Here is a 27,768-nt window from a genome sequence, read left to right as displayed (position 1 = left end):
TGACTGAAGTAAGGATTTATTTTAGTAATTAGAGCAACCAATGTTGTAGCATTTCTGGCATGGAAAACAATGGCACCACATGTATTTTCTGGAATGTTGCTGGAAATGGTTTGGTCTGAACTTGCTACATCAGCAAGGATACAGATTCTTGAAAATCTCTCATTAGTTGCTTCTCTGACCTGGGGGCCTGCCACATCACTGGTCTTCATGATTCAACTCTGAATAGGGTGATTTAGACAAACTCAGATTAATCTCAAAAAGCACTATTACTTTCAGAGTTCCTCAGCACATAATGCATACAGGAATGTAGCACTGTAAACAAAATCAAATTCAAACAGTCTTTCCTCAAAATTGTCACAAAGGAAAAAATGCCACAGCAAATTAAAAGCATGATGATTACATGTCAAATCAAGAGTTAAAATACCAACTAAAAGCTAACTACATTGATCCGCAAAGACAGGAGATGTAACTTCAATTAAGTTCAAGTGTTTTCATAGGTGTTAAACTACGGCTTATCTACTCAGACTGTTAAACTTCTGACCAGCGCAGCACATACATGTTGGGAAATTGCTTGAAAGCCGAAAATATAAATTTTATATGTCTTCAGAGAACTACACAAATATAAGACTAAATAAAGTAATAGTTTTAAAACTTCATTTGCATCGCCTCTATCTGAGCATTTCAATGGGTCTGACTCTGCTCCCAGTCCAAACATCTAAGACACCACTGTGGCAATATAAAGCCCTGGATGAAATAAAGTGGAAGAGAAGTAGGATCCGACTGTAAATCAAATTTAATGCAAGCTCATCAAATCCTCAAGGACTCGACAGCAGTGTTACAAGGATATTTTTAGGGGTCAAATAAATAGTAACTTTTCAAGAGTAGGCTAAGTATTTTTCTTGAAAGCATTTCAGCACACTGGGAAGAATGAAGTTACTTCTCACTCATGTGGCTTTTCTTTTGCAGGTTTGTTTATCCACCTGATGGAGACAGAAGCATTTGAGTCACCACAATCTTTCTAACTCTTTTATACCTGTCCTTGGTATCAGATGAATATTCCCTCATGCACCTTAAATCAGGCCTTCATCTCTTCTGAAAGTTAGGCCACAGCAATAAGCTTGACAGATTTTATAGGTGTTTTGGCTCCATTTCATGTAAGACTAGATTAATGCAAAAACAAGTTATCTCTGAAGTCTAATTACAAAGTTACTGAAACTGCAAGATGCAGTATCAGTAAATTTCTAGGGCCCTCACCTTTTGGGAAACTCGGAGAGCTGTTCCTGACAACTTGTCAAAAACTTTGTTACTGTTCATCATGTCTGGTATTGAAAAGACTTCACAAAGGCATATGTGTTACAGCTACATAGGTAATCTAAAGCGTAGGTTCTCTGTCTCCATGTTCTCTGTCACTGATGCCAATAGCCTCAGATTGACCCAAGTCTTCCTTTCCTTCCATTCCATGCTGTTCCATCAGACAGACAAAGGACTCAGAGGACAGTGAACATCTAAATGATCTGCAGTATCAAACAAGGCTTCCTCATTTTCATCACCACCAGCAGCTCTTTGCTATGCACACATGAATCTACATAGCCAGGTTTGTAGGCTCTGCTCTATTCCTAGCTGGTGCTGTCCTCTCATCTTCTTCATCCAGTCTTGTTACACATAGCACTTCACAGTCTAATTGTGTAGTTCTTCCTTCCCATGCTTCCTGAGTTCTGTGAGTCAAAAGAGTGCCATTGTTCTTCAGGCCCAGGGTAAAAAATGCATATTTAGGAAAACTGCCTAGCAACTGCTTTTCTAGTGTAAGGAGAGAGGCTATTTGCATAAGAAAACCTTCCAGCTGGAAGTCTGCAAAGACTCTGCTGGGAGCTGATTCTGTGACCAGACATCAAAGGAGAAGTCCAGTTTAAGTCCTGCTCCCCCTGGGTGGTCTTTCTGTGCTGTCCCCACCATCAGTGGGGCAATGGAACGGCTGCACAGAGTGCACCACTACTCTGCACAGAAGCCAAGAGCTGCTGCTCAGGTTTCTGACTGTGGTCCCAGAGATCTTTTACTCATTTTGTTCCCACATCATCTTTTCCTCATACTGTGTACATCACACATCAAATAGTCAACAGTTTCAGCTGCTAACCTTTGGAGTTGCTTAATTTGCTTTCCAGCTTTCCTGACAAAAGTGACATTCTGTTGCACTACAGTACAGTATCTCCAGTATTTACACGTGGTTCCTCTCCATAATTACTAAAAGGCATTATTAGTCTGCACAAACGCCCAAAAAGAAAAAACTACAGAAATTAATTCATTGTTTCTCTTGCCTGGTCTGTAGAAAAAGCTGCCCATAAACTTTTCACTTTCTAAAACCCTGGACAAAGCATTGACTCTAGTAAACTCAATGGAAATAGCCTCTACCAATACTCCAAGTACAATCCAGCAAATTGTGAACAGGGATGGGATTGAGGACATGGCTCTCTTATGTGCTAATCATCAAACAACGGTTAAATTGTTTCAGCACCTGCAAAAAATAGCTTTGTAGAGCTGTGCTGCTACTTAATGGAATGGGATGATTACGATCAGAGTTCTGCAAAGCTCTCCAAATTACAGTTCCTAAGGCTAATTTCAATGAGTGAATCACTGCTTTCCTGCAATTTATATCCATATGTGTGGTTATTTTTGAGAATGATTCAGTTTTGTATGTATAATTTTAAAAGGACTTTTTAAGTTAATGAACATCTGTGCTAAGAGCCTCTCAACAGAAAAGCTTGTGTCAGCCACTGGTGACGCTGACTGTGCAAACTTCCTGTTATCCTATAGGCATACATGTGGATCCTAAGGCTCTTATCAGCTGCATACTGCAGGAGTAACCCAGCTGAGAACCACACCATTAAAATGCTTTAACAATCGTGTAGGAAACCCAAAATTTCCATGAATTTGAAAACTCTAATATCTGTTTTATAACCAAAACAGGATCAAACAGTAAATTTGCAATGCTTTTAGCAGAAGCAAACACAGGGAAAAATTTCCATTTGAAAATTTCAAAACAATTTGATATTTTGGTTGACATACATTCAACACTTTTAACTACAGTGTAGTTAAACAGGATTTCTGCATAACATTTATTTCTAGGTACTGCCTCCTGGGTTGAACTTTTTTCCTCAAGATGAACCTATTTCTTGACATCCTGCATGAGAGCCACATTGGTGTAAATCTAATGGGGGTAGATTTACAAAGGAATAATTAGGCACTGAAATTCAATGGGTAATCAAGTAACTGGTCACAGAGCAAGGTCACTCTTTCTTTAGATTGTCTTTTAATCAGCTTCATTTTTCAACCTCGTTATTACAGGTTTTTGTTTCTGCCCTCTTTACACTCTTTGATCTCACAGACTGAAGGAGAATATACTCCAGAAGCTATGAAACTGTCTTCCCATTTGCACATTTCCTGGGAAAGGGGCCTTAAATCTGGCAAAGTGAAATATGTCACAACCTCCCAGTTAAAAATCTCACTTTCTGTATTACTAACCTGTCATTAATCCTGCAAGACGGATGTTAATAAGACCTCACTGTTAAATACAGCATACTACATATGTTGGACATCTGATGTTCCTTCTCCTAACAGTAATATGGAAAACTTTCTTGGACTCCCCTCCCAGGATCTGTGTCAGTGAAAACAGATGGAAACGGAACTGTAAGTAGGACCAATGACCCTGGTGTGAAGAGGATGAGAAAACTTCACTTAGGAGGTGACTACATCTACAACTATGCTAAAAAAGATGGAACTGTACTGCCTTGAGACAAAGCTGAAATTGGGTTTTCTGTGAAGAACTGAGCAGGTTAGACAACTGCAATTCCAGGTAAAACACCAGCAGTTAAAGTCGTGTAAGTAAAAGCTGGGGAAAGAGCATGCCTCCTGCATGCCACAGAATATACTCTGGCATGGGCAAGTAGTAACAGGCATTAAGCCATGGTGCTAATTCTTTTTCATCAGGATAATGTCATGTCCTGGTGCATACAAGTTTCTAAATGATGACATTGTGGTGACCTTTAGGAAGCCCTCTAAAATCATCAGGCCTAATTCTTCTTGTGATTATATTACTTTAACTTCAGAGCTACTGCACTGATTTTCAGGCAGTTGGTTTGGATTTACATCTCTCGAGCTGGCCTATTATTTCCTGTATTGTTTCCAGTTGCATGAAATCATCTGTGCACGTCCTCCAGGGCTGCTGGAACCCTCTGTCCTCCCCAGCACCACACATGATGCAATGAGCCTCTGACGGAGGAGGAAAGCCGAGAAGTCCATGTAGGGAAGCAGATAATTTCCTTTAGAGCAATGGATGCAAAAATAGCAGCTAATAAAAAGCCTTCAAACTGTGCCTTCAAACTGTGACAATTCAATACACACACCTACGAGGATGCCTTGACAAGCTGCTTGACTTCCCAATAACTCTTTCTTGTTTTCTTTAGTGTAGCCTCCTCCAAACTCCCACACATAGGTATTCATCTCTGCAGTGACAGTTGAGACCTGAAGGTGTTTGCTGCTATTGCCCTTTTGGAATAGACAGTTGTTCCTCACTGTAAACATCTGTATCATGGTGTTTGCCTGGTTAGTTACAGCCCAAATAATGATAAACCAGCCTTTTGTGTTCTTAGCCCCTTGCTGTCATGCATTAATTCTCTTTGCAAATAGACATTTGGTACTGGAAAAAGTTTAAGTGAGACCACTCTCTGGTGATTATTTTACTAGCCCTACTTTTTAGAAAATGTTCTATATAGAGTATCACCAGAAAAGTGTATTATGCAGTTGCCAAAAATACAGCACTCTACAATATTAGGTTCACACATGAAGAAAGGGCTATGGCTAGTCGGCAAGATACTCTTTGCCATTTCACTCCTTTAACACTAATGTTATTTCACTGTTCTTCAAACTGCTACTCTGGCCTTGATAAGCGAAGATCAGAATCAGAACTGTTTGCTGAGGACTTTAACACTCACAAGCATCAAAATGGTTTCTCAAAAGGGGTTTCAATCTTTTTTATGTAGCAAAAAGGTCCAGAATCTATGAATTTTTAAAATTGGCCTGGAATAGCAAATTGTGTAACTCTTAGTTTTTCTGGAAGTCTACCTGAGAGGCTAAGGAGTGCAATAACTTCTGTTTTAACTGAAAATATATGGTGACTCTATGTTTTAAAAGACATCTTTCCTCCCAATACTCATTTAACATTAACATTAAACAGAAATTATCAGAAAAACATTAAGAAAAAAAGCTACAAAAATTTAGGAAACTTCCTTACAAACCTCTCCCACTTCCTCAGCTGTTTACTTTTTGGTACCATGATTCTGTTTGTTTATTTCCTTACTCATCACCAAATTGGACAAGACCTGAATTTTAATTTAAAGAAAAAAAAAAAAAGGCACCCCTCAAAGAAGTTAAAAATAAAAGAGAAACAATAGTCTTTCTCAATCACTAGAGGTACAAAATGTGCCAGTATGAACTGCAAAGTCATTTACTGAGAGATTGAAACCAAAAAGTTTAAAAAAAAAAAAAAAGGATGTTCTTCATTTGGAAGGAATGGAAGATGAGAGAGGCCCAAGGCACTGTTTGACAACACAGTGACCACATGCCAATGACACAGCCTATGCAAGTCTGTGACGCACTGTGCAGCATGTTTTCATTACACCTCATTAGTACCTCTAATCCGAGAATGGGCAAAATCTGATTTGGAAAATACTATTCACAGTTTAGGTGATATCTGTAGCAGAAAGAGACACCAAAACTGCTCTTTCACATGCTGAAAGTCATTGGAGAAGGCTACTGTGAAGAGAAAAAAACGAAGAAACTTTTTTTCCTGACAGTGTGCCTTCTTTAACCCTCTAAAACAGTCTGATAAGGGACAGGAATACTTTCTCTAAATACACTTGTGATTTAAGGGCTAGAAAGGGAGGAGAATAATGTGATCAAGTAGTTGTATATTGGTCATGAGTTAATTCAGATTGCTGATTTAAAAAAAAAAATGCATCTGTTAGGACAGAGAGACTGTGGTACAGCTGTCTGGGGAAAAGTGCTGGCAGCAGGATCCTACTTATTTGCAGCATCCACTTCAGCGGAAGTGGCTGTGTGACAGGACAGGAGTGATTCAGGAGTTAGAAATCCAGGCTTCAGAAACACAAGACTGGTGCTATCCAATTTTGTGGTATACCTGAGAGACATTTGAGAAGAACCCTGTCAGTGTTTTGCAGGCTGCTCCTTATTCATTTATTTAACTAAAGTCTTTCTTCAGGACTTGCACTGGTTACCTGCCTTTTTGTTTTCCCTCTTGTGGTATGATTTGGCTCTGGGTCAGCTTCAGTTTCCACTTTGCTCTAAGGCACTCAGGACAGTGACACAGCCAGATGTGCTCTGAAGGGCATCACACAATTCCAGTTATGTCACTGGCTGGCGCAGCTGGCTTGGGCCCACCTAGTGTTATACACTTTGCCAGCTCAGCAAGTAATTTTCAGAGGAAAGACTGATGGGGATTGCTGTCACCTCCTGCTGTGTGTCAGGTGTGACTGACTTCCTAAAATCTCTCAGGAATTTTTGCCAAGCATAGTTTCTCTTTAGGGGCTTAGGACACTGTTGACACTCTTGACATCTTTTTTTCCCTGGCAGACTGAAATTTTTATGGGGTTTGGTGCCTTACATAGAAGGGGCTAAAGTATTAGTGAGTGTTGGGGTTTTTCGTGTAGCATGACGAGGTCTCAGGTTCTTATTGCTCCTATCCTTAACTCCCACTGCATGGCTTCCTGCAAGAGTGGAAGGCTTAGGCTCAGTAACCTATACCTCTTTTTCCAATCTGAACATAACGAATATCTCCTTAAATAGCAAAACATGGTACAAAATATGCAGAAGACTTTAAAGAGAAATGGGGTCATTTATACTTTATCCTCAGAACTGCATCCTTTATACTGAACTGCATCCTCTTGGTCTTCTACCTCATCTGTGCCAGCAGTGGAGGAAACTAATTTCAAGAAGGAGGACCCCAGAAACCACAGGCCTGTTAGTCTCACTTCAGTGTCAGGTAAAGTTATGAAGAATGTTATTCTAAAAGTATTGAAAGATGCCTGAAAGACAATGCAGTCTTTGGTCACAGCCACCATGGCTTCATGAGACGGAAATCTTGCTTATCAAATTTCCTTTTATGACAAGGCCACTCACCTGGCTGATCAAGGAAAGCCAGTTGATATAATCTTTTTGGATTTCAGTAATGCTTTCAATACTGTCTCTCACAGGATCCATCTGGACAAAACGTCCAGCACACAGCTGGATAAACACATCATGTGGTGGGTGAGCAATTGGCTCATGGGTCGAGCACAGAGGGTAACAGTGAATGGGGTAACATCAGACTGGTGACCTGTCACTAGTGGGGTTCCACAGGACTCCATCTTAGGCCCTGTGCTCTTCCACATCTTCATAAATGACTTGGATGCAGGACTGGAAGGGACACTAAGCAAGTTTGCAGATGACACAAAACACGAAGGAGCTGCTGACTCCCTTGAAGGCAGGGAGGCCCTGTAGAGAGACCTCAACAAATTAGAGGACTGGGCAATCACCAACCAGATGGAAAGTGCTGGATTCTGCACCTGGAATGGGGTAACCCTGGATGTACCTCAACAAACTGGAGTTCTGGTTGATGACAAGTTGAATATGAGTCAGCAGTTCCCTGGCAGCCAGGAGGGCCAATCGTGTCCTGGGGGCATCAGGCAAAGCATCACCAGCCAGTCGAGGGAAGGGATTGTCCCACTCTGCTCTGGTGCAGCCTCACTTGGAATATTGTGTGCAGTTTTGGGCACCACAATAGAAGAAAGATATAAAGCTCTTAGAGAGCATCCAAAGGAGGGCAACAAAGATGGTGAAGGGCCTTGAGGGGAAGCCGTATGAGGAGAGGCTGAGGTCACTTGGTGTGTTCAGTCTGGAAGAGACTGAGGGGAGACCTCACTGCAGTTACAACTTACTTGTGAGGGGAAGAAGAGGGATAGGCACTGATCTCTTCTCTGCGGTGACCAGGGACAGGACTCAAAAGAATGGCCTGACTTTGTGTCAGGGAAGGTTTAGGTTGGATATTAGAAAAAGGTTCTCCCCCCAGAGGGTGGTTGGGCGCTGGAACAGGCCCCCCAGGGAAGTGGTCACAGCAGAGTCACAGCCTGGCAGAGTTCAAGAAGTGTTTGGATGATACTCTCAGGCACGCACTGTGACTGTTGGGGTTGAACAGGGGCAGGGCTGTGCAGGGCTTAGAGTTGGACTTGATGATCCTTGTGTGTCCCTTCCAACTCGGCATATTCTGTGACTCTGTAATTTGTGAACCTCTCTGCTGTTTAGGGCAAACTAGGCCTAAAGGAAGATGGAAACATCACGAACAGCCCCAGCCTTTTGACAGAGTTTTGAGTGATTTGTACAAGCAGAGGAAGGGAGTCCTTATTTTCTCCACTGTTCCTTGTGCTGTTGCATAAAGGCAATACAATAACTAAACAGGGATTACACAACTGAGCTCCATAAATCTAAATCAGAAACAGAGTCCCTATCCTGCACTGGACAAACAAAAACGTGGAAGGGTGAAGTTCTGGTCCTAATGAAGTTAATGGCAAAACTCTTGCTTAGTCTTGTGAGATCACAGTTTCATCCAAAATCTTGTCTCAAGCCTGTAGTTGGCTGACCAGGCTGGATATTTAAAACATATCCCTGCTGAGTTTTTCCAAGGACTGGACAAGATGACTTCTTTTTTCTTTTCTTTTTTTTTTTTTTTTTTTAAGCTTTTTGCTTATGATAAAGAAATGCAGAAAATATTTTAAGACCAAGTACTAAGCAACCACTTGCAAACCTGAACTGGAAGACTAAAAGGCCCTGATACATTATCTCCGAGTGCAAGAACAAATAATAACAAAGTAGTTGTTTCCATGATTCAGCATCAATACTTTAAAGCACTGAAAGCTGCTTTGAAGCAATACCTGTGTATCTGAGCGAAAGACGGGAAACTCTGACCTGTGGAGACTGGGAATCAAACAACAAAAACCAGTCACCAACAAAACAAATAAAAGCCCCTAATGAACCCGAGACCTAAGCTCTGCAAGTAAATAACTTTGTGAAAGGATTCTTTGTGCTCCAAGGACTGCAGTGCAGCATAGTGTCACTGGAGCTGTTTGGCACACAGGCCAAACCAATTATTTGACAGTTGTTTTACTTTGGCCTGGGGTGGACAGCAGTTCTGAGTAAGAAAAGTCTTTGCAGTTTCTTCATGTCCCCAGGCTCATCTGGTCTGATTATTGAAAACTATTGCTGTTACAGTGGATGCTAGCATGTACATCAGGGCTTCCCCCACCTACAAGACTCCTGCCCAATGAAAAAGAAAGGAAAAAAGAACTGGGGAGAAAGAAGAAAGCTTGTGCAATCAGGGCCACACATCACATGCATTCCCAGCCCAAGGCTTAGCTCTCTCCCCGTCTTCCCTGAGGTACCTCTCAAGAACTGAGCTGATTCAATGCATAATGTCGTTTACAATCTAACAGTGCACAATGACTTGGGATCATCCTTATCTTACAGAAGCAAGTGATAAATAATAATCTTGGGCAAATCTAACATCATGACTGGGTGGCAAGATCCCGAAAAACCAATTCCAGTGTATCAATAAACACAAATGCCAAACCATTTATTGCAGAACATTTTGGAGTTGTGTAAATCCCTCCAACAAGCATCAGATAAAGCTGTCAGGGTTGGGGATTAATTGCTTTTCCGTATGTGTTTAAGCCTGAGCAGTTAAAAAGACTTAGCCTGCTACAAACAACTGGCTATGGTAGGTCAGTGCCATTCCAGTATTATCGCTGACTTAGGCCTGCCATGGATGTAATTCTCCAGGCAATCATCTGGGAAGTTATCATTGCCTTGACTATTTCATGACCAGGCTCTGATCAGCTCACATATGGCCCAAGCAGGGCAAGCCAAAACCTCACAGGCTCAACTGTAAGTTCCAACTTTTATCACTGTGAAATACGATGGTGTGGCAGGCTGTGGCTCTGTCCCTCCTCTGCACCAGTTATGAACCAGCTGGAACATGAGAGGCCAGATAAATGATCCTTTTTTTTTTCTTACTGTGTAGAACAAATAACTACCCAGCTTGAAGTTTCATATCCAACCATCTCCCTGAAAGCTTACACCATCAACTTGGATTTAGCCGTGTTATTTTACATTATCCCCTCTGCCACTTGTTTACTTCCTTCTCCCTTCATTCATGTTTGTGTCTTTTACTAACAGTTCTTTACATTTACCTTTCCCACCTTACTTGTTCCCTCCCTCACATCCATGATTGCACCCTCTTCGCACTACTCCCTCTTCCTTTTCCTTTGTTACATAGTGGACCACACAGAATCCCTCCTTGACCTCAAAAGTAAGTGATGATGATGGAGAGAAGAAGGAAAGAAGAGAGTGATTCTGTATAAGAGGCAGTGGGAAATGCAGTGTACCCCTTGAACGAGGTCTTTTGAGAGGTATCGAAGGACTATCCGGGTTACGCAGAATTTCCTTTGGTGAACTGCTGCTTTCTCCAGGTCATGGGTCTTGTTCTAAATCCATGTTTCACTGGGTAGAAGATTTGCTTGAATACTCATGTGTAAGACTCAAGGATTAAATCCAGAGGTATATGAGCAGGTAAGATGATGCCAGAGTCAGTACATTATCATGCACCTAAGTCAGGCCTCAGTTGTTTCCTGGAAGCCCCTATGATTACTGAGCTTCTATCCCTTTTTGCAGGTGCTTTTTATGTAGCAGGGGGTTACTATTTTTTTTCCAAAAATAAGCAGTGCATATGTGTAAAGATCTTTGCAACAGTCACTGTTCACCATACACATTCATTCTAAAGTGTAACAACTAACATGGTAAACACTGAAGTACAGAACAGAAATGCCTTCAGTCCCAACAAGTATTGTAAAAATGCAATATGCAAAATCAGATGCAAAATAAGAAACCCTGGCCCTTGGTGTTCACTGGTGTCCTTGCAAACAGAGGTACTGATTACCATCCTGTATATTTTTTCTAAGTTCTAAAGTGCAGTCAGGCTTGTTTTACATTGATCAAATAACTCGAAGTGCCAAGTTTCCAAAATAACAATTTATAAGAGGAATCTGGATCATATGCTTACTAAATACTAGGTTTGTCTTTGAAAGAAAAGACCATTAACAGGGGAGACTTACTTCTCAGTTGTCAAGTGAATCAGCACTCATCAATAATTCTTGTGTGTAGTTTCCTTTGCCCTGTTCAGGCTCAGCCAGATGTAGAGACAATTTCTTTCCAGATGTGGTAGTTTGGGCTAGGCCTTCCTTCGTGACCAGTTTGTAGCCAAGGAAGGGTCCAGATTTACCTGGTATTCCCTACGATTTTTACATAAGCCAGACTATAAGAAGAAAGGAGGAGTGGCCTTCGCCCTCTTTCCTTCCGGCGGCTTGGAGGTGCAGGTTCCCTGCTGTTGAGTCTGCCGTGTTGGGGAGCGAGGCCTGGTAGGGCCTTGTCGACCTTGGGAGGCGGAGGTTGCCGGTGATCGTACCAGAGCAACTCTCGGTTGTCCCAAGGAGAGTGGTGGGATATTTCTTTGCTAACTCTTTAGTTACTATATCTTGGGCTACTGACTGGGATATATATATATTTTATTTTGGTTTTGTTCCCTTTTCCCTTCCCCCTTCCCTTTCCCTTGTGAAATTGTATATATTTTAATTGTATATAATTGTAATATAAGTGTAAATATATTTATATATATCACTTTAGCTGTCTCTCTCTCGTTTCAGGTTTTCTTGGTTGTTTTTCTCCCTCTCCTCCCTGAGGTTTTGGGGGGGTGGGGGGGGACTTCTTGTGGTGAGGTTTGTAGACTTGGCAGGGAGCCAGCTTCAAACCATATCACCAGACATCCCACAAACACTGATGCTGAGGTGACGCTCTCCTTTACTAACACAGCAGTCCAAATTGAGTGGCTAAGAAAGAGGTCTTTATTTTATCTCTAAGGAATTCACTGGCAACAAGTCATGTGAGAAGCAGATACATAACATGTGGTTAAAGATGATGAGTTAGTTTATCTTACAGGATAAACTCTAGGGTTTGTAAATTAACAGCTTGGCCACGGATTGCCTTTCCCAAGCTACAAACACCTGACAGCTTAAGTTCCAATCATGAAATTACAAATGTGATAGCAAACAACAAATGCTGTCAACTACATGACTTGCCACATAGCACCAAGACAGTGTCAACAACAGTAATTAATGCACACAGTTATGTTTATCCCAGCAATTCTAGAAGGTCTTTGGAAACTTCAGACATCATTTTATGGCAACCACGTTCAGCAAAACCAGCAAGAATGAACAAGCGCAACCAGCTATTCCTACCCTCTGCAAAACAACTTTTCAACCATAAGAAGTAGGTCTAAAGCCCTGGCTTAAGGCAGTGTGGTGGGGGGAAACAGTTTTCCCCCTGAAGTTATAAAATGGTAAAACCCCAGGGGGTGGTGACCCTTGAAGTTTTGAAGTTTTACCCAATGAGCGCTTCTGCAAAATATAAACATATCACAAGCAGAATGGAAGAGAAGGTAGTTGTAGTTGTTGTTGAAGAAGTAGCCATGTTGTAGAGCCACAAGGAAGGGGCTCGGAGCCCTTTGGGGCCTCTGCCCCCCCCCCCCCCCCAGCCCTGGCTGGGGGCTGTAGGGACTTGGAACAGCGTAAGGCTGGGCTAAGTACCTGTGGCTGAAAGCTAAAGAATTCTACACCGTGAGTGAGCAGAGAAAGAGTAGCAGCAGAAGCAGCATCCAGAGATTGTGGCTAAGAGCCAAGAGATAACTGAAGAAGCAGCAACAAACATGCAGCCAAGGAAGACACACAGTTGTCTGAGAGAGCCGAGAGAGAGCCAGCAGCAGAGAGAGCACAACTAAGCTCTACAGAGATGGAGTTGGGGTAAGAAACTGAACCAAAAACCCGAAACTCCTTTTGTGACCTTTCCTAAGTGGAAAGGATGGATTCCTATGAATGGAAGTCCTAAAACTGCAGCAGAACTGCAGAAAAGAGCTGAAAAGCTCAGGCGTCCTGGAAAGCTGGACCGGGACGATTAAAGGAATGCGGAGGGGGTGACGTTGGCCCCCCTCGCTGCCGCTGCTAAGCTAAGCTAGCAGCCTGAGATCAGAGCACAGAAGTTCTGATAGAACGGTTGAGGCAAAGACTTTCAACTGAAAGCTGCCCTAACGTTCTGACTCAGAGGTAGATCCCCTGAGGAAGGGACTTCCACAAAGATGCCCCTGCACTTCATGATATGCCCGTTATGAAGTGAGTTTTGTCCCTGCTGGCAGTCCATGGGTGAGACCTTCAATTGGAACTGAAGAGCTGAGAGGGGGAGAGGAGACCCCCCGCATGTGTACTGGCAGAGATCCAGCTACAGCTGCTGCACGGAAGAGAGAAACAGAGAACCTGCTGCCTTAGAGACATTGCTGCTCTGAGAGTGGAAAGGGATCTTTTCCTTCTTCCCTCATGGACTTTTATTTGGAGGGGAGAAGAGATTTGATCCATTGTAAATACTTTTATGTCATGGTAGAGATAGCTAAGATTGCATATAATGTATTGTAGTATTTATTTGTACAGTCACTGTAATGTATTCCCTTTCCCCCATTCCGAGTCTTGTGTGGTGTCTGGAAAACCCATCTCACACTGGGTTGAGATGTGGGAGGGGGCTTGGACTAAGGAATTGGATTTTTGAGGCTCTCAAACCATAACAGGCAGGAAAAGCTTAATGACAACTTTTCAGGTGCTGAGTGTATAAAAATTTCTCACATAGTTTCTTCTTGAGTAAAATAACTGGTCATGCTGTTGTCCAGTACTTACACTTTCTCTAGTTAACTGAAACATTCTAAATCTCCCCAAAGTCAAAATTTCCATTTGTCTTTGCAATATTTAAGAACATATTTTAATAACTTCAAAGTGTTGAACCAAATTCGATTACCAACTCTTCATTTTTGTCTGCTGCTTTTTCTTCACTAAAGCCAATGCAAAATTTTTGCCCAGAGAAAAAGACCTTTCTGTGATTTATTATCAAAATCAAAACCCAACATATATAAAAAACAAGACATAACAAACTTACCCTGACTAACTCTCCAAATTTACCAAAACTTTTTAACTCAAAACCAGGTTCTCCATATGCCAGCCTCTAAATTACTTGACAGACAGGTGGTTGAGTATAAAAGCAGAATCAGTCACACCAATGTGGCAATAAGACTGAACAAGACCTAGGTTATTTCCTATTACAGCAGTTCACTTACCCGATAGTAGTCTGTGCTGTACACATCTCTAGACATCCCAAAATCCCCAATCTTCACCAGTAGGTTTTCACCAACCAGACAATTCCGGGTAGCAAGATCCCGATGAACGAAGTGCTGTGATGCCAGGTAAACCATACCAGATGCAATCTGCTGGGCAATGTGAAGCATCTGGGATTGGGTCAGCTCAGCAGGACGGTTGCCTTCTGCCATCAGTCCTGCATCTGGTCCATGTGCCCTGCACCAAAACACAAGCGGATAAATGGACAGGCCACTTGTAAAATGGAGAGGTAAAGGGCATTAGTGAGTTTAAATTGATGCCTTAAGCCCCTAATGTTTTTTTTATTTTTCTAATATTGGTAAACCTTATAAGTTTTATAAGTATATTTTAAAAGCAGCAACCTTCCCTTGTCCCTTGTCCCTTTCCCTTTCCCTGTAGCACCCTTGTTTACACATTCCTTAACCCTCTTACCCCATTCTATGCTCCCTATATCACTCCTACCCCTGAATCCAGTAGAAATGTTCAGTCTTTTGTCAAGGCAAGGCCTAGATTGTTGGCAGAATAGCATATCAGGGCCTGAACAACAAAATGAAGTCAAGAATTAGGTAACTATGTACCCTTTGTGCTCTGAAGAAGATGAAGATGGGATGAACAGAGAGTCCCAAAATACACCCCAGGCCCATTTTCAGGGGGTGGACCTGGGGCGGTCCAGAGTAAAGGCCACAGGGTGGACTCATTTGGGATTGGATGGATGGTATTATAAAATGTAACACCTCAGGCACGGCCTGCGCGCGTCTTGTAACATCTTTTGCCTTGGCATAATAAACCCTTTCTTATCTCACCCCTAATTAACTGCTCCGGAGATTTTTTTCAGCACCTAAATCCCACGACATCAAAATCCACACAATGCAGTCAAAAGGGCTAGAAATTCCTTGGTGAAATAGGGAAAATATTGTATCTTGGCTTTTTTCATTTGCTGTTTCCTTCATTCTGGGAAACATAGGTGGTGTGAAGAGCCTTACACAATAGGATATGTATTACTCAAGGAAATAAGGCACATGTGTTCACAATAATACCCATCTGTCAGAAAACACCACCTTTCTCCTGTTCCAATCTAGTAATCCAGAGAAAGGCTGACAAAAACACCTGTTTAGTAACACTATAAGTGTGAAAGACAATTGAGGGAAAGAAAGGTAATGAAGTGGCATGCATAGCATCACCTTTCCTATGACTGGCATGCCTTGATTTCTAGAGGGAGACATGACATTGACCCCTTCCATCTTTTCTTTAAGAAGAAAAAGTTCACTTCCTTCTGAGAAACAAGGGCAGCAATCTTAGATTTATACTTCTAGTTTCCTATCCAAATGCACAGCAGGAAAGAATTTTTGCTTATTTCATCACCAAGGGTGAGTCCTATCTGAGATGGGAATTCCTGAGGATAGGATGAGGACACAAAACACACATTATTCGAAACACCAAAAAAACAGTTTCAGAAATACAAACTAGCAAGTCTCTAAGATGCAACAATCAACTGATTAAGGAGAATACTTCTATGCACTCCAGAAAAAACAGAGATGTTTTGCATTAGAAAGGCCCAGCAAAGTACTGGGACACATGTGCTTCACCCGTCTTAACTATGTTAGCTCTGAAACGCATGTACATCCTAGTATCTTGAAGATACTATATGCACAACATTTTACAGTAAGAATTACTAGCTAATCCTTATCCAATTAGCAGGATCATCTGGCAATCATTCTTCATTTGATACAGCTTATAATATTCTGAATACCCTTTCGCTTTCATTCAATTTTTCTGTGTTTTCAGAAGCCTTTTTTATTCCTTTTCGGAAGACTATTCTTTCTAAGAGACCACCTCTCTTTTTCCCTCATCAACTTTTGCTTTTGAAAAATGCTCTAGAACTGATTTTTATTTCCTCTCAAAGCCCTTCCTTCCTATAAAGGGGAGTTTCAGAGAATTGCCTTCCTAATCAACAGAGGTGAGGCCTTAATTTATCTCTAAGGGAAGGGTGCAGGAGTTTGGAAAAGAGTTGCAAATTAATCGAATCTGTGAGATCAGTTCTGACACTACCTATCAGAAACATGATATTAAAATTGCCCAAGGGAAGAATTTAATGAGAAAAGTGACACAAAAGAAAATGGAGGGTGTGTAGCACTGCTGGGACTGCATCTGGTACCAGGCAAAGCCAGTTCTCTGCCACAGGGTATGTACATACAGCCACTCACCTGGTGTGGTTGGTAGAGGGGAATAAATGGGAGGATAAGAAATCTCCAACTAAAACTCACAGGCAAATTCCTACTGAAACACATTGTACCTTTATCATGCATGGATTTTTTAATGACTGTTCTCAGACATGAAACTCTGAGTAGCTAAATTAGAGAACTCATCACATTTTGCTAGCCTTCATGAGAACATGGTCTGTGTCTAATGAAACTTTTAGCTAATTCCTAATGCTCCATCCACCTTGCTTGTTCTCTTGGTGCTGGTCATAAATGAGGTGATCCTCAGTGTCTACAACAGCCAGGAACATTGACAGAGATATTCTCTGCAGCGACAATAGACTCCAATAGTCAGAACAAGTACTGGGCAGGCATGACTTTGAGGCTTTAGTCCTAGACCTACACAGCCTTTGGCTGCATGCAGACAGCCAGACTCATTTGGGTTAAACTTTTGGATCAGTTTTTCCCCAACAGCCTTTGGCGGCGCTGCAGGGTAAGAAATACAGGCTATTACAGCCCGCTTTGCTACAAACCTGTGGTCTGCAGCACAAGCTGCAGCAAATATGAGAGGAAGGACAAACTGGAGCAGAGGTTTAACAGCTTGTCCCAGTATAATCATTTTATGTAGGAAATATACTGTCTGCTGAACTACTTTTCTGTACAATAATTCAAAATCAGAGCTAAAAGGTAAGAAAAGGCCAATCAAAAAGAATCAAAGCTTAAGTATTTCTTATGAAATAAGAAATTATTTCTCATCAGCTGAGAATCTGGCTTCTTTTAATGGAAATTCAGTGTTCTGTAAACATACTGGAATGGCATCTAGGGAAATTGCAGTTTCCCCAAACTTCTGATTCACAGCAGAAGACCAATCAGGCCAATATAAATGCCCTGAATTCTTAAATATATTTAAATCCTCTGCCAGAGAGACAATCAGTCTGGGAAAAGTAGCAGTCTTTGCTCTGCATCCCCAGTTCAGAACCCAGTCTCCAGGCCAAACTTGTCAGCCCTGCCAATAAGGGAGCATGCTAGTTTTTGTCACTGGTTTTTATGATGTGGCTATTTGTTCAAGAGATCAGAAAGACAGCAAACTTGTTTCACATAGACTACCGAAAGTGCATATATGGTGACACTAGTAATCACTAGTCATTTCAACGAGACAGAAAACATGAACACACTTAAAGGGACATCAGGTTTGATTGTTTTACAGCTTTGTTACAGATATCTTTCCAAAGTGGTGGTAACTTCTAGTTGTCTTCAGCAGGAGAGACCTCTGTATGTTGAAATGTCTTTGGGATATATTTTGATGAAAATTACATAGAATGCGCTGAAACAACAGTCCCTTATATTTTTAATATAGTAGCAAAAGCTATGCCTTAACTGCTTGTTTTTATGTGAATGAATGCAGGCTAGTGGAAATAGTATATATATGAAGCCTCTGTTCACAACTTCTGGGTTCATAAGTTACCTATTATTGTGAATCTTAGGTATCATCTATTTATTTATGACTGCTTTACTGTCAAATTTCAATTTCTGATGCATATTCCTGTTTTATGAAATAAAGCCCTAATCCAGACCCCAAGATGCAGCATTTTCCAATTCACAGAAGCTTCCATGGCTCACATTTTTTTTGCTGTAGACTTATGGTAGTCTTTCCAAAACACTGAGAAGAGAGAAGAGAAAAGGGTTTAGACCTCAAAAGCTCTTAGACGCCTACAGATAGTGATAGGTGTTGAGTGGGATCTTCCAAGTGCTATCAGAAAGCCTGCAAGAAAATGATTCCTACTGTAGGATTTATAACCAAACATTTCAGAATACACTGAAATATACTGGAAACAATATTTCTTTGGTTCACATTTGTTTGGTAAAAAGCATAAGGCTTGACTTAATGGTACTTCCAAACAGGCAAAGAGACAGAGCCCCACATCCCAGTACAGAAGACAAGAGTCACACAATTTATACTCCTAGATGTCAATATTTGCCAGTGGTAGTAGTTAATTTTACATTAAGTACCAATAACACCTACCTTTTCTGCCCACTTTTGGCTCAGTAGCACAATATATGTTCATGGGTTTACCTGAGGAATTTGTTAAGATCTCCATGCTTCATATATTCAAAGACCATGATGAGCGGATCACCCTCAACACAGACACCATAGAACTTGACAATGTGCTCATGCTGCAGGTTAGTGAGCAGCTCTGCCTCACGGTGGAAGTCCTTGCGAGCATTGTCGCTGGCATCCTTCAGTGTCTGATGGAGAGAATGAAAATGTAAAGGACAGATGTTCACAGAAGGTAGGGAACATGTAGGACAGCACTGTAAGGGTAAGATACGGACATTCTACAGCACAGAGGATGAAGTATTTTCTTAATAACTCTTTTAGAAATGCAGATATGATCCTTAAGTGCAATTAAAAAATGGCAGTACAGTTTTCATTCCCCTGCCACATGTTATCCTAAACAACATTTTTTCTTGTAAGAGGATGTAGGAATACTCATGCTCTTGCTGTGGCAAGTGTTTTCCAAACACAGAGCAAATAAACTGATCTCATCCAAAAATATACTCATACACAGCTGGTTTGTATGCTTTAGCATTTAACTTATGGAACCCCTAGTATCCTGTTTGCATTTACCTTTCTTGTTAGTTCCTTAAAATAAAACTCTGCTTGTTTAAAATACTTGGTGGTAACATAGATGTATTCTTTATGTATTATTAACGTCGCTGTTGCTGTTAGCCCCTATGGTGTGCTACACATTAGGCAGATTTACACAAGCTTATGTCCCTGGATCGGAACTTACAACCTGAGCCAGAAACTCCTTTGAAGTTCTGTAAACCTATTCACATGCTTAAAATTAGGCATAAGTAACTGCAGGATCACTCTTGAAGTGATAGGCAGAGAGGAAGGCAGATGCAGATCAGAATTTTGGAGTGTCACTTTTTCTCACCTCTTTTTATTTATATAGCTCTAAATTCTTGCACATTTTAATTTTGAAGGAAATATATCAACACTGGATCAAATAGGAGGCTTAAATGTTGTATAATGAAATAATATTAATTAAACTGTCAAACACAGGCTGTTTCAGATTTCTTCTTAAGAATACAGTTCATGAGCAAAGCAACACTTTCATGCACCAAAAAAAGAGGAAGTTCTGACACCAGTTAAATGAGGAATAATTACAATTGGCAATAAACCACTAATAGACTCTATATTCAAGTGGTATAGTGGTTGCACTATAATAGTTCAAACAATATTTTTAAAACTGCAAAGGAAAGATGGCAAGTTACCAATGTTCACAAATTATTCTTCACAGAAACTGCTGTCTGGGCTCTCTACATCTGGATTTTAACAATACCTAGGCTTAATACAATAGAAGACAAGACACAAAAGTAGTTGCAAAGTTTTAGCCAAAGATGCTTTTTCCTGGCCATCTAGTCACTTTATTTTCCATCCTGAATTAATATACAGAGCATGGGATCAACCACATTCATCAGAAGAGACACAGAACAAACTGATACTGTGCAATCATTCTACCAACAAACTGAATTTTCAACTACAATAGTCATGGTTTGTTCAAGATTTTTGTTCCATAGAGACAATTCTGCCCATTTTTCTAATATTATATGTATGCATGTGCAACGTACAGACTCGTAGATGACTGTCATTAAAAAACACTTGCTTTACTTGTGAAACTGCAACCCCAGGTCTTGAAAATGAAAAGCTACCACAACAAGATTCAGATGGGGGAACAAGGAGCAGGGCAGATTAGATAGCTGTCTTCCAAGTTCATGGGCTTTTTCCTGTGGATTTCAGGCTCTGTGGATTCTAGAGGCAAGAGAAATCACTTATGCCACAGCTGTCCCTTCCCTGAGGGATGGACTTATGAATCTTAAATGCCTTCAGGCCCAGAATCCTTCTTCTGTAAGTTTTACCAATAATGATGCAAAAAGGATATTGCATCGTCAAGGCTTCACTAGGCACAATAAGTCAGTATACACAGCTATATCATGTATATCAAATTTGCTGCCCACTATGGTCTACACACAATCACGTCTGAACTGAGTGAAGACATTTCCAAGCTCTGGGATGCGGCTTTAACATGATACAGGCACCAACCCACAGTCCAGTCTACACTATATGTAATGAAACCACGGGGAATAATTCTGTTGTCATTTGAGTTTCCTCTGGTAGTTTAATGTATAAAGTGATTGGACTGTAATTCCTCTCAACAGAATTAGAAAAACAATTCATATAAAACCAATTTTTAAATAAAAGCAACCTTGAAAAAAACTGACCGGGAGAAACAGAGGCTGATCCTCTTTCCAGTGGGCTCTTTCCCTGGAAGGACAGTAAAAATGCTGACAGCTATGCCCTGTGAGGATGGCATATTGCATATTTGAGAAGATGCAGTTTCTCACAGAAACTGCAAAATTATCGTATGACAGAGCAGTTGCCATGGCAATTCTGCATTTTCTGTCAAACAGAAAAATGCAGAAAGGTCTAAAATTCAGGTGAAACTCATGCAGTATTTCACCAAGGGGTGACTTGAATTTTTATCACCCACCATTGCAAAATCTCATTTTTGTTATTTCATGCAGTGCATAGAATAGACGCAATGCATGAGAGAGAGCTGGCACAGTCAGGCAAAGAGGAGACTGGAAGGTGAAAAAAATTGTAAGTATGTAGAATTTACTTAGAAATGACATTGACTAATGCATTTAACTTGATCTCAGCACAAGACAAAAAAATAAAACCAAAATAAAACCGTAAGAGCACTAAAAGAGAAAAAGACATATTAATTACTATTATCATTACTGACAACTACGCCAAAGCTCTGCATACAAAGCACTCTCACCAGTCGACACTAGGTGTTCCCAAGTAGGATCTGAGATTCAACCACATGTACTTTCCAGCCACTCAAGCCAGCATTAAGGAAGAGGGACAGGCTCCCTATGAGGGAGCTCCCGGCCCTCATAGAAGCTCCACATCTGCCAAGTTCATCATTGTGACAGTTGGACCACTACCCCTTGCTTTGTCTCCACTACAGAGTCCTTGTCCATCTGGTCTGTGCAGACTTGTGCTCTGTAGAGAGTGTGAACTGCCAGCTCCTTACCCCATGCTGACACCGCAAAGCTGCATTCGTGGGCAAGTCAGAGCAAGAAGAGGAGGATATGGTTGTCACAAACATCAGCAGGACTTGGTATCGAAATTCTCATGACATATGACCTTTCTACTGTTCCAGCCTTCCCCTATGAAATCATTGCTACTGCTCCTCAACACCATACAAAGCTGAGTGGTATGTGTCCTCAAGAAATGAAGGGATGGTTTTCCACCTTCTTGGAAATAAAGATCCAAAGATTTGGAAACCTTTGGTTTTCCTGTGCGGGTGCCAAGGAAATGTTCTTGATCTCATGCACATAGCAGTCTGCTAGTTGAGCTCTATCCTTGAGCAGAACAGGGTGAATCCCCTTCCAACCTCCCAAGGGAGCTAGAGGCAGCTGCTAACCTGTGCCTTGTCAGTCAGCCTCACTTCCAGCTCTGGACAGGCTAAGAGATTATGCCTGGGGATCCAATCCTATGAGGAGACAGCACTGAGCCAGGCCTGAACAACCACAGTGACACAGCAAAATGCCTCTCAAGGAAAGAGTAACTTTTCCTTCCTCCACCTTCTGTTCTCTAAAAGTGCCTACAGCAAATAGTGTGCTGAAACGATGTGGCAACTCACATGGGGGAAAGCTAGTACAGTGCCCATGCTCACAGGGTTTGTCCCATGGTAAGCATTTCTAAACATTTCGTGCTGCCCTCAAAAGACTAAACTAATCAAAACTAATTTAAACGAATTGTCTTTCTCCTCTCCCAAGGAGCAAAAGCTCAAGCTCTTTGTGTTGTTTATGCTAAGCCTGATCTTTTTTTATCATCCCAAAGTTTTCTGGGCCTCTTAGCTCCTAAATAATTTGCTGCAGCATGTCAGCATTTTGGATACCAGCTGGCTGAAAAGAAGAAGCAAACATGTGGAGTTATAAGGAGAGATGCTCAGAGTCAGGCATGAACCTTACAGTTGTCCAGCAACTGGCAGGCACAGGCAGCTGCCAGGGACCACCAGCATCCTGAGGGACATTGTGCAGGTGAGACTGTGCCTCCTTGCTGCTGAAATCCCCTTGGCACTAGCTCTTACTCCTCACCAAGTACATATTCCACTAGTCTCACCAAATCTATGTCATGGTGATGGATGTGTTCTGGTTTTGCCCATGGGCTAAAGCTCTCTAAAGCCCTTGCTGTGTGTCAGAAGGAGCTGCTGTTGCTGCTGGCATCAAAGTCTGCTCCTCTAAGACTACAGCTAAGACACCGCCAAATCCTGTGCTCAGCAGTGGGGTCCAAACACAGTCCTCTGGATAGCTGTCTGCACTCCGGTTAGGTCCCATCCCTTGACCTCCACTGTGACTGAAGGATACTTGTGATCTACGTTGGTACCATAGGAAAAGACAGAAGTGTTAGGCAATTAACCCCTCTTACATAACGATCAATCCAGTGGCTCAGTTCACCAAAAAATTTGCTCTTTGACAGCAGCCAGAGTCATGTCTTTAAGAGCCAATGGCAGAAACATAAAATGGGCATAACCTGTCCCCAGAGATAATTCTTCTCATAGCTGCCCGCAAGATGTTTATTAAGGACACTACTAAGAGTGGATTTGGTAAAAAAAAAAGAAAAAAAAAAAAGAAGAAGGTATGGCAACTTGTCCAGAAAACTGACAAATTTCTCATCTAAATCCATGGAGACATCTCTATCTTTAAAGGCTGAATGCTTTTCCTTTTGAACTATGCAGAGAGGAAGTGCAGTGCAGCATTGAATAGCAGAAGTGCTAGGCTCCATTTGGTCAGGACTTTGAAACGAAGCAAGTGAATAGAAGCATTTTTATTTTGCTATCAAGGAGTTCCCTAAAGTGATAGAGGAAAGGTAATTTCCACTGTAGTTTCACCAAAATACAATAGAAAATTAATTCAGATCTAGTTTTGTCATCTCCTATCTCTTGCTTTCTCCCTATGTCTATACTATATCCCTTCAGGGCTTAATTTTTTCTCACAAGTCAACATGACTGAACAACTCCCAACTATCATAAAGACTGTAACCCTGGCAAACCCAAAAAAGTGTTATTTTTGATTGATCACTCTACAGGTCTATCCTCCTTTCATGTTCTCTCACTGTCAGGTCCAAAACTCTACTTCTTGTTACCAAATTCAAAAATATGATCTATTCCATTTCTTTTACTGTATGGTTTCTTCCATGTACACATGGTTGCCTAACTGTGACTGGTCAGATAAAATTATTTTCCCCTAGGCACAGCTCAAATTCCAAACATCTATTCCACCTGCATTTAATGAGATACTTCAAATGCTGGACACCTTGTTCAGTTTTTGGCAGAACACTACAGATGGAGATAAGAGATTGTTTCCAGGGAAACTTTGCAAATTTTGAGAGAGTAATTTCACCGATATTGTTTTCTAGCTACATCCTGAGCTGAGATCAACAGCCAACCTGAACTCTTGAATTTTAGGGGGATGAAAAGACTTGGTGCAGTGAAGTAGGCTTGGTCTCCAAGCTCTGAGATCAACCTTGAAATCTTTTTAATCCTTGGTAGATTCCCAACATAGCGGGTGCTCTTTGCCTTTTAGGAGAATCAGACAAATCTTTTTTTCCCCCCGTCAGAAATGTAAAAGTTGTCTGTATACTTGAAACTCCAAACATGTTTTCATGCATTTTCCTCATCCTTTGGACTTTGTTTCGGGATCATTGATTGGAGCTGTATATAATCAAGAATCACTCCTCCAGGTCTGACATATGATGACTTTTGGATTTCCATACTGCCAGTGTTTAACAGTACATGACAATACTATTCACAAGTTTGTTTTAATATTCCTGGTAGCTATATTAATGACAATTACCCTCAGATAATTTCAGTTGTTGACTTGAAGAATGTCATAGTCCTGAAAAAGAAAGGCATTCTTTGCCTAGAAATTATACACAACCTATTCACTTAGCTAGTAATAGATTACTTTTTTAGACACATAACACATATGTCACCTGTATTTTTAATGATCTAGACATTATTTTTCACTAATTGTACTCTAGATAGATCATAAAAGATTTTGCCCCCTTGTGACACAATCTGTTTTCCTCCTTTTTCTTATAAGATTCAGATCTCATTTTATAATCCACAACTAGATCAAATACTGCATTCTCTTAACACTCAATTAGCCTTGTGAACTTTTCCACACATATCAAAACAGTTACACTGTATTATGGAATAGGTGAAGATGATAAATTACAAATAAAATAGTATTAGTTGCAACCATGAATTAGTAATGGAAACCCTAGATTCTTTTACCTTCACTGCCACCAAGATCTTGCTCTGCTCAGGACACAGGTTATAGCATTCTGCCAGAAACACTTTCCCAAAGGCTCCTTCTCCCAGTTCTCTTTTGAGAACAATATTGTGGCGCTTGATGTGATGCACAACTGTGAAAAGAAGACAAAATGGAGGTCAGAAAGGAGTGGCAAGGCCAGGATGGGACGGAGTCCGTGCTTACAACCAGATGGAGACAAGCTTGCCTGTAAAGTAGGGTGCGTACTGTGGAAAGAATCAAAGTCCCCATGTGCCATTTATTAGTGCTTTGTGCAAAAAGACTGAGCTTAAATATTTATAGTTGGAGGGTAGCACATTTGCTGGATAAGAAGACGTGGAATTCAGAGTCACCTGGGAAAAAGTCAGTTATCATCGTGTTAGGAGGACTGCTGCAGAGCAACACATAGGAGCCAATGCTGTTTTTTTAAAAAAATTAAGAAAATTAATCAGAAAATAAAGCAAACCTTTCTCACACCTCTTCTAATTTTGTGCCTTTAACAATAACAGAACTCTTGTCCAAAGCCAAAAAGTTTTAAAATAAAGCTAATCCAAGAAAACCAAATGTGCCCTCTTTTAACTAAACGCAACTTATTACTCTGGTTTACTTACCACTTGTTCAACTGCTTTCCTTCTCAGTGCTATATATAGTTACAATAAGATAAATTTTATTCTCGCAAACATGATCTACAGTATTACTCTGAAGTAAAAGAAAAGATGGACAAAGGTTTTAGTCCACACAGTGGACAGAAACTTCATTGAAGTCCTCAAGCTTTTCAACTTATTTTACATTCTCCTTTCAGCAAAAGCTTCCATTAAAACCTTTAATATTTAAGAGACTGTACTAAATTTTGTACAATACATTATCAGTTTGCAATGTTCAAGCTCAGTGAAGCGGTTTAGCTGCCAATTGGATGGACAGCTTGTGTTGCTGAATCTGTACAAAACAGACAGAATCTACTGATGAATTGAACCTCAGTGCACTTAGCTGCCTTTGCAAACACTGGAATTAACCCCTGCCTGGAAAAGGCCTATTTGCAACTTAAATCCTAGACACAGTGAATTAAATTGGGGTGCACAGGCATCAAGCTGGCTTCTGCTAGGGTTTGAATCTTACCTTGGCTGCTTAACTGCAGTACTGAACCCTGCCAATAATTTAGGATCTATGCAGATGCAGTCACCATATTTGGCCACAAATCTGTTCCAAAGTGGGTGATCACCTGTACAAAAAACACCTTACCTCCATGACTAAAAGATGGAAAATGGAGTGCTGGTGGTAACAACAGTGGGGAGAAATGGCACAGCCTATCCCTATTCCTATCACCAGCATTTGGAGAAAAGGACCACAGCCTACAAGAGAAAAATATGTGTGTCCCACATCCTAAGCCTACAGACACGTAAAACCAGAGCACTGCACGTAAATACACTTTGTATTCACATGCTTGCACATGAGGGGAACCTGGTGTTGGAGCAAGCTCGAAAAGTGAGAAATCCATCAGGAGTCTGTCAGGCGGGCAGCACACCCAAGGAGCAGATCTCCACCAGACCCAGCTGGTACCCGCCAGAAACCTCTCATCAGCGTGTAAGCAGGCCCTCCATAGCCTGCGTATAGCATGAGGAAAGCTGGATTCTCCCTGCAGCACACCAGACTCACCAAGGCTCACTGCTGTCCCTGCAGATGGTGGCTGCAGGGTGGAGCATTGCCAGCCTCCTCCTCCAATCTCAAGTCTTCTGGAAGAGGGCACGTCTCATTAATAGCCAGGTATACATGAAATAAGACTTCATGATACTTATGTTTTTCACTTTTGTCAAACTCCGGTCTAGCATAAGCTTAAGTTTTGTTGTGGAGATGCATTTATATGGGTATGCTTTGTTTGGCCAGCTACCCTAGCAGCTCCCCTGCAGTCATCAGGAATTGTTTTCTATGTTCACTTCCTCCTCAGTACTGGCTCTGCAAGTAAAGCCGAAAATGCAGTCAGCACAAGATAGGTCTGAACCAAAACACACCTTTTTCCCCCAGAGACAGAAGTTAACCAGTATCTGTTGCCTCTACTAATACTGGTCATAACACAGACTGGCAGAGGTAGAACTGCTGCCCTGGCATGCCACCTGAGCTCTGGAGTGTGGCATATCTTGTGACCTGTGCTTTAAAAATAATCGCTATTAAATGAGGGCTAGTTCCTATCCCCTGAAAAACTTCTCATCCAACCCCGTCTCTTGGGGAATTCTCTTACCCTCTGCTTTACCAGTAGTGCCAGAAGAATGTCTCTCTTCCTTTCCCAGAAAGAAAAGTTCAGTTCCATGTTACCAGTATTACCATCTTAAAAAGTGCACAAATGCTAGAGACAGGGAACGGGGCTGAGAACTTGTCCTACTGGCATCAGTAGGAAAATTCCAGTAAAGGCAGTTTTTCACTTGGTTCTCTCCGCAGCTGTCAAAGACTCAGTGATGAACTGAGTCTGAATTTTGTGTGGGTCCTCTCCATTTTGAGCCCATCCTACCCAAATGTTGGCCCTAGCAGTACAAAGGGGGGTTTTGTAAAGCTCCTGAAGGACAATAGAGCAAAACCAAATAAAAACCATATCAAATACTTCTCTGCAGTACACTTACAGCTGCTGTTAAATACTTTTATATAAGCCAAGCATTTGACTGAACAATCCCTCCTGTAAACCAAACCGTCAAAACTGAGACACAGAAAGGTGCAGAGGAGGTCTGCACAGAATGCATTTTAACTTGTTACGCTCTATCCACCCCTGTAACCTTTTTGAGCTGCATTGTGTAACTAAACAAATAAAAAATGACAGTAAATACGACTAAATGGGCAGAGATTAAATGTAA

General features: G+C 41.2%; 1 protein-coding gene and 1 long non-coding RNA gene across 7 annotated transcripts in view; one reads left to right on the top strand and one right to left on the bottom strand.

The window, feature by feature from the left end:
- NTRK2 (neurotrophic receptor tyrosine kinase 2) overlaps positions 1-27,768 on the bottom strand; it is a 208,360-nt gene that overhangs the window by 34,620 nt on the left and 145,972 nt on the right. For both annotated transcript variants that reach the window (XM_032675906.1, XM_032675907.1), the window contains 3 exons: positions 24,916-25,046; positions 18,612-18,784; positions 14,303-14,537 (listed from right to left, as the gene is read on the bottom strand). In XM_032675906.1, the coding sequence (XP_032531797.1) occupies positions 14,303-14,537; positions 18,612-18,784; positions 24,916-25,046 (539 nt within the window). The remainder of the gene's footprint in view (positions 1-14,302; positions 14,538-18,611; positions 18,785-24,915; positions 25,047-27,768) is intronic.
- Positions 10,296-27,768, top strand: part of LOC116780657 — a 29,890-nt gene continuing 12,417 nt past the window's right edge. For 4 of the 5 annotated variants that reach the window (XR_004354558.1, XR_004354557.1, XR_004354556.1 and 1 more), the window contains exons 1-2: positions 10,296-10,668; positions 18,719-18,828. This is a non-coding gene — a long non-coding RNA (uncharacterized LOC116780657). Of the gene's footprint in view, positions 10,669-18,718; positions 18,894-27,768 lie in introns of all 5 variants that reach the window. The other variant, XR_004354559.1, reaches the window with a different exon arrangement.

The sequence above is a fragment of the Chiroxiphia lanceolata genome, chromosome Z (assembly GCF_009829145.1).
Source record: "Chiroxiphia lanceolata isolate bChiLan1 chromosome Z, bChiLan1.pri, whole genome shotgun sequence".
NCBI lineage: Eukaryota > Metazoa > Chordata > Aves > Passeriformes > Pipridae > Chiroxiphia > Chiroxiphia lanceolata.
The sequence above is the reverse complement of the archived record's forward strand: the minus strand, read 5'-3'. Positions and strand labels throughout refer to the sequence as shown.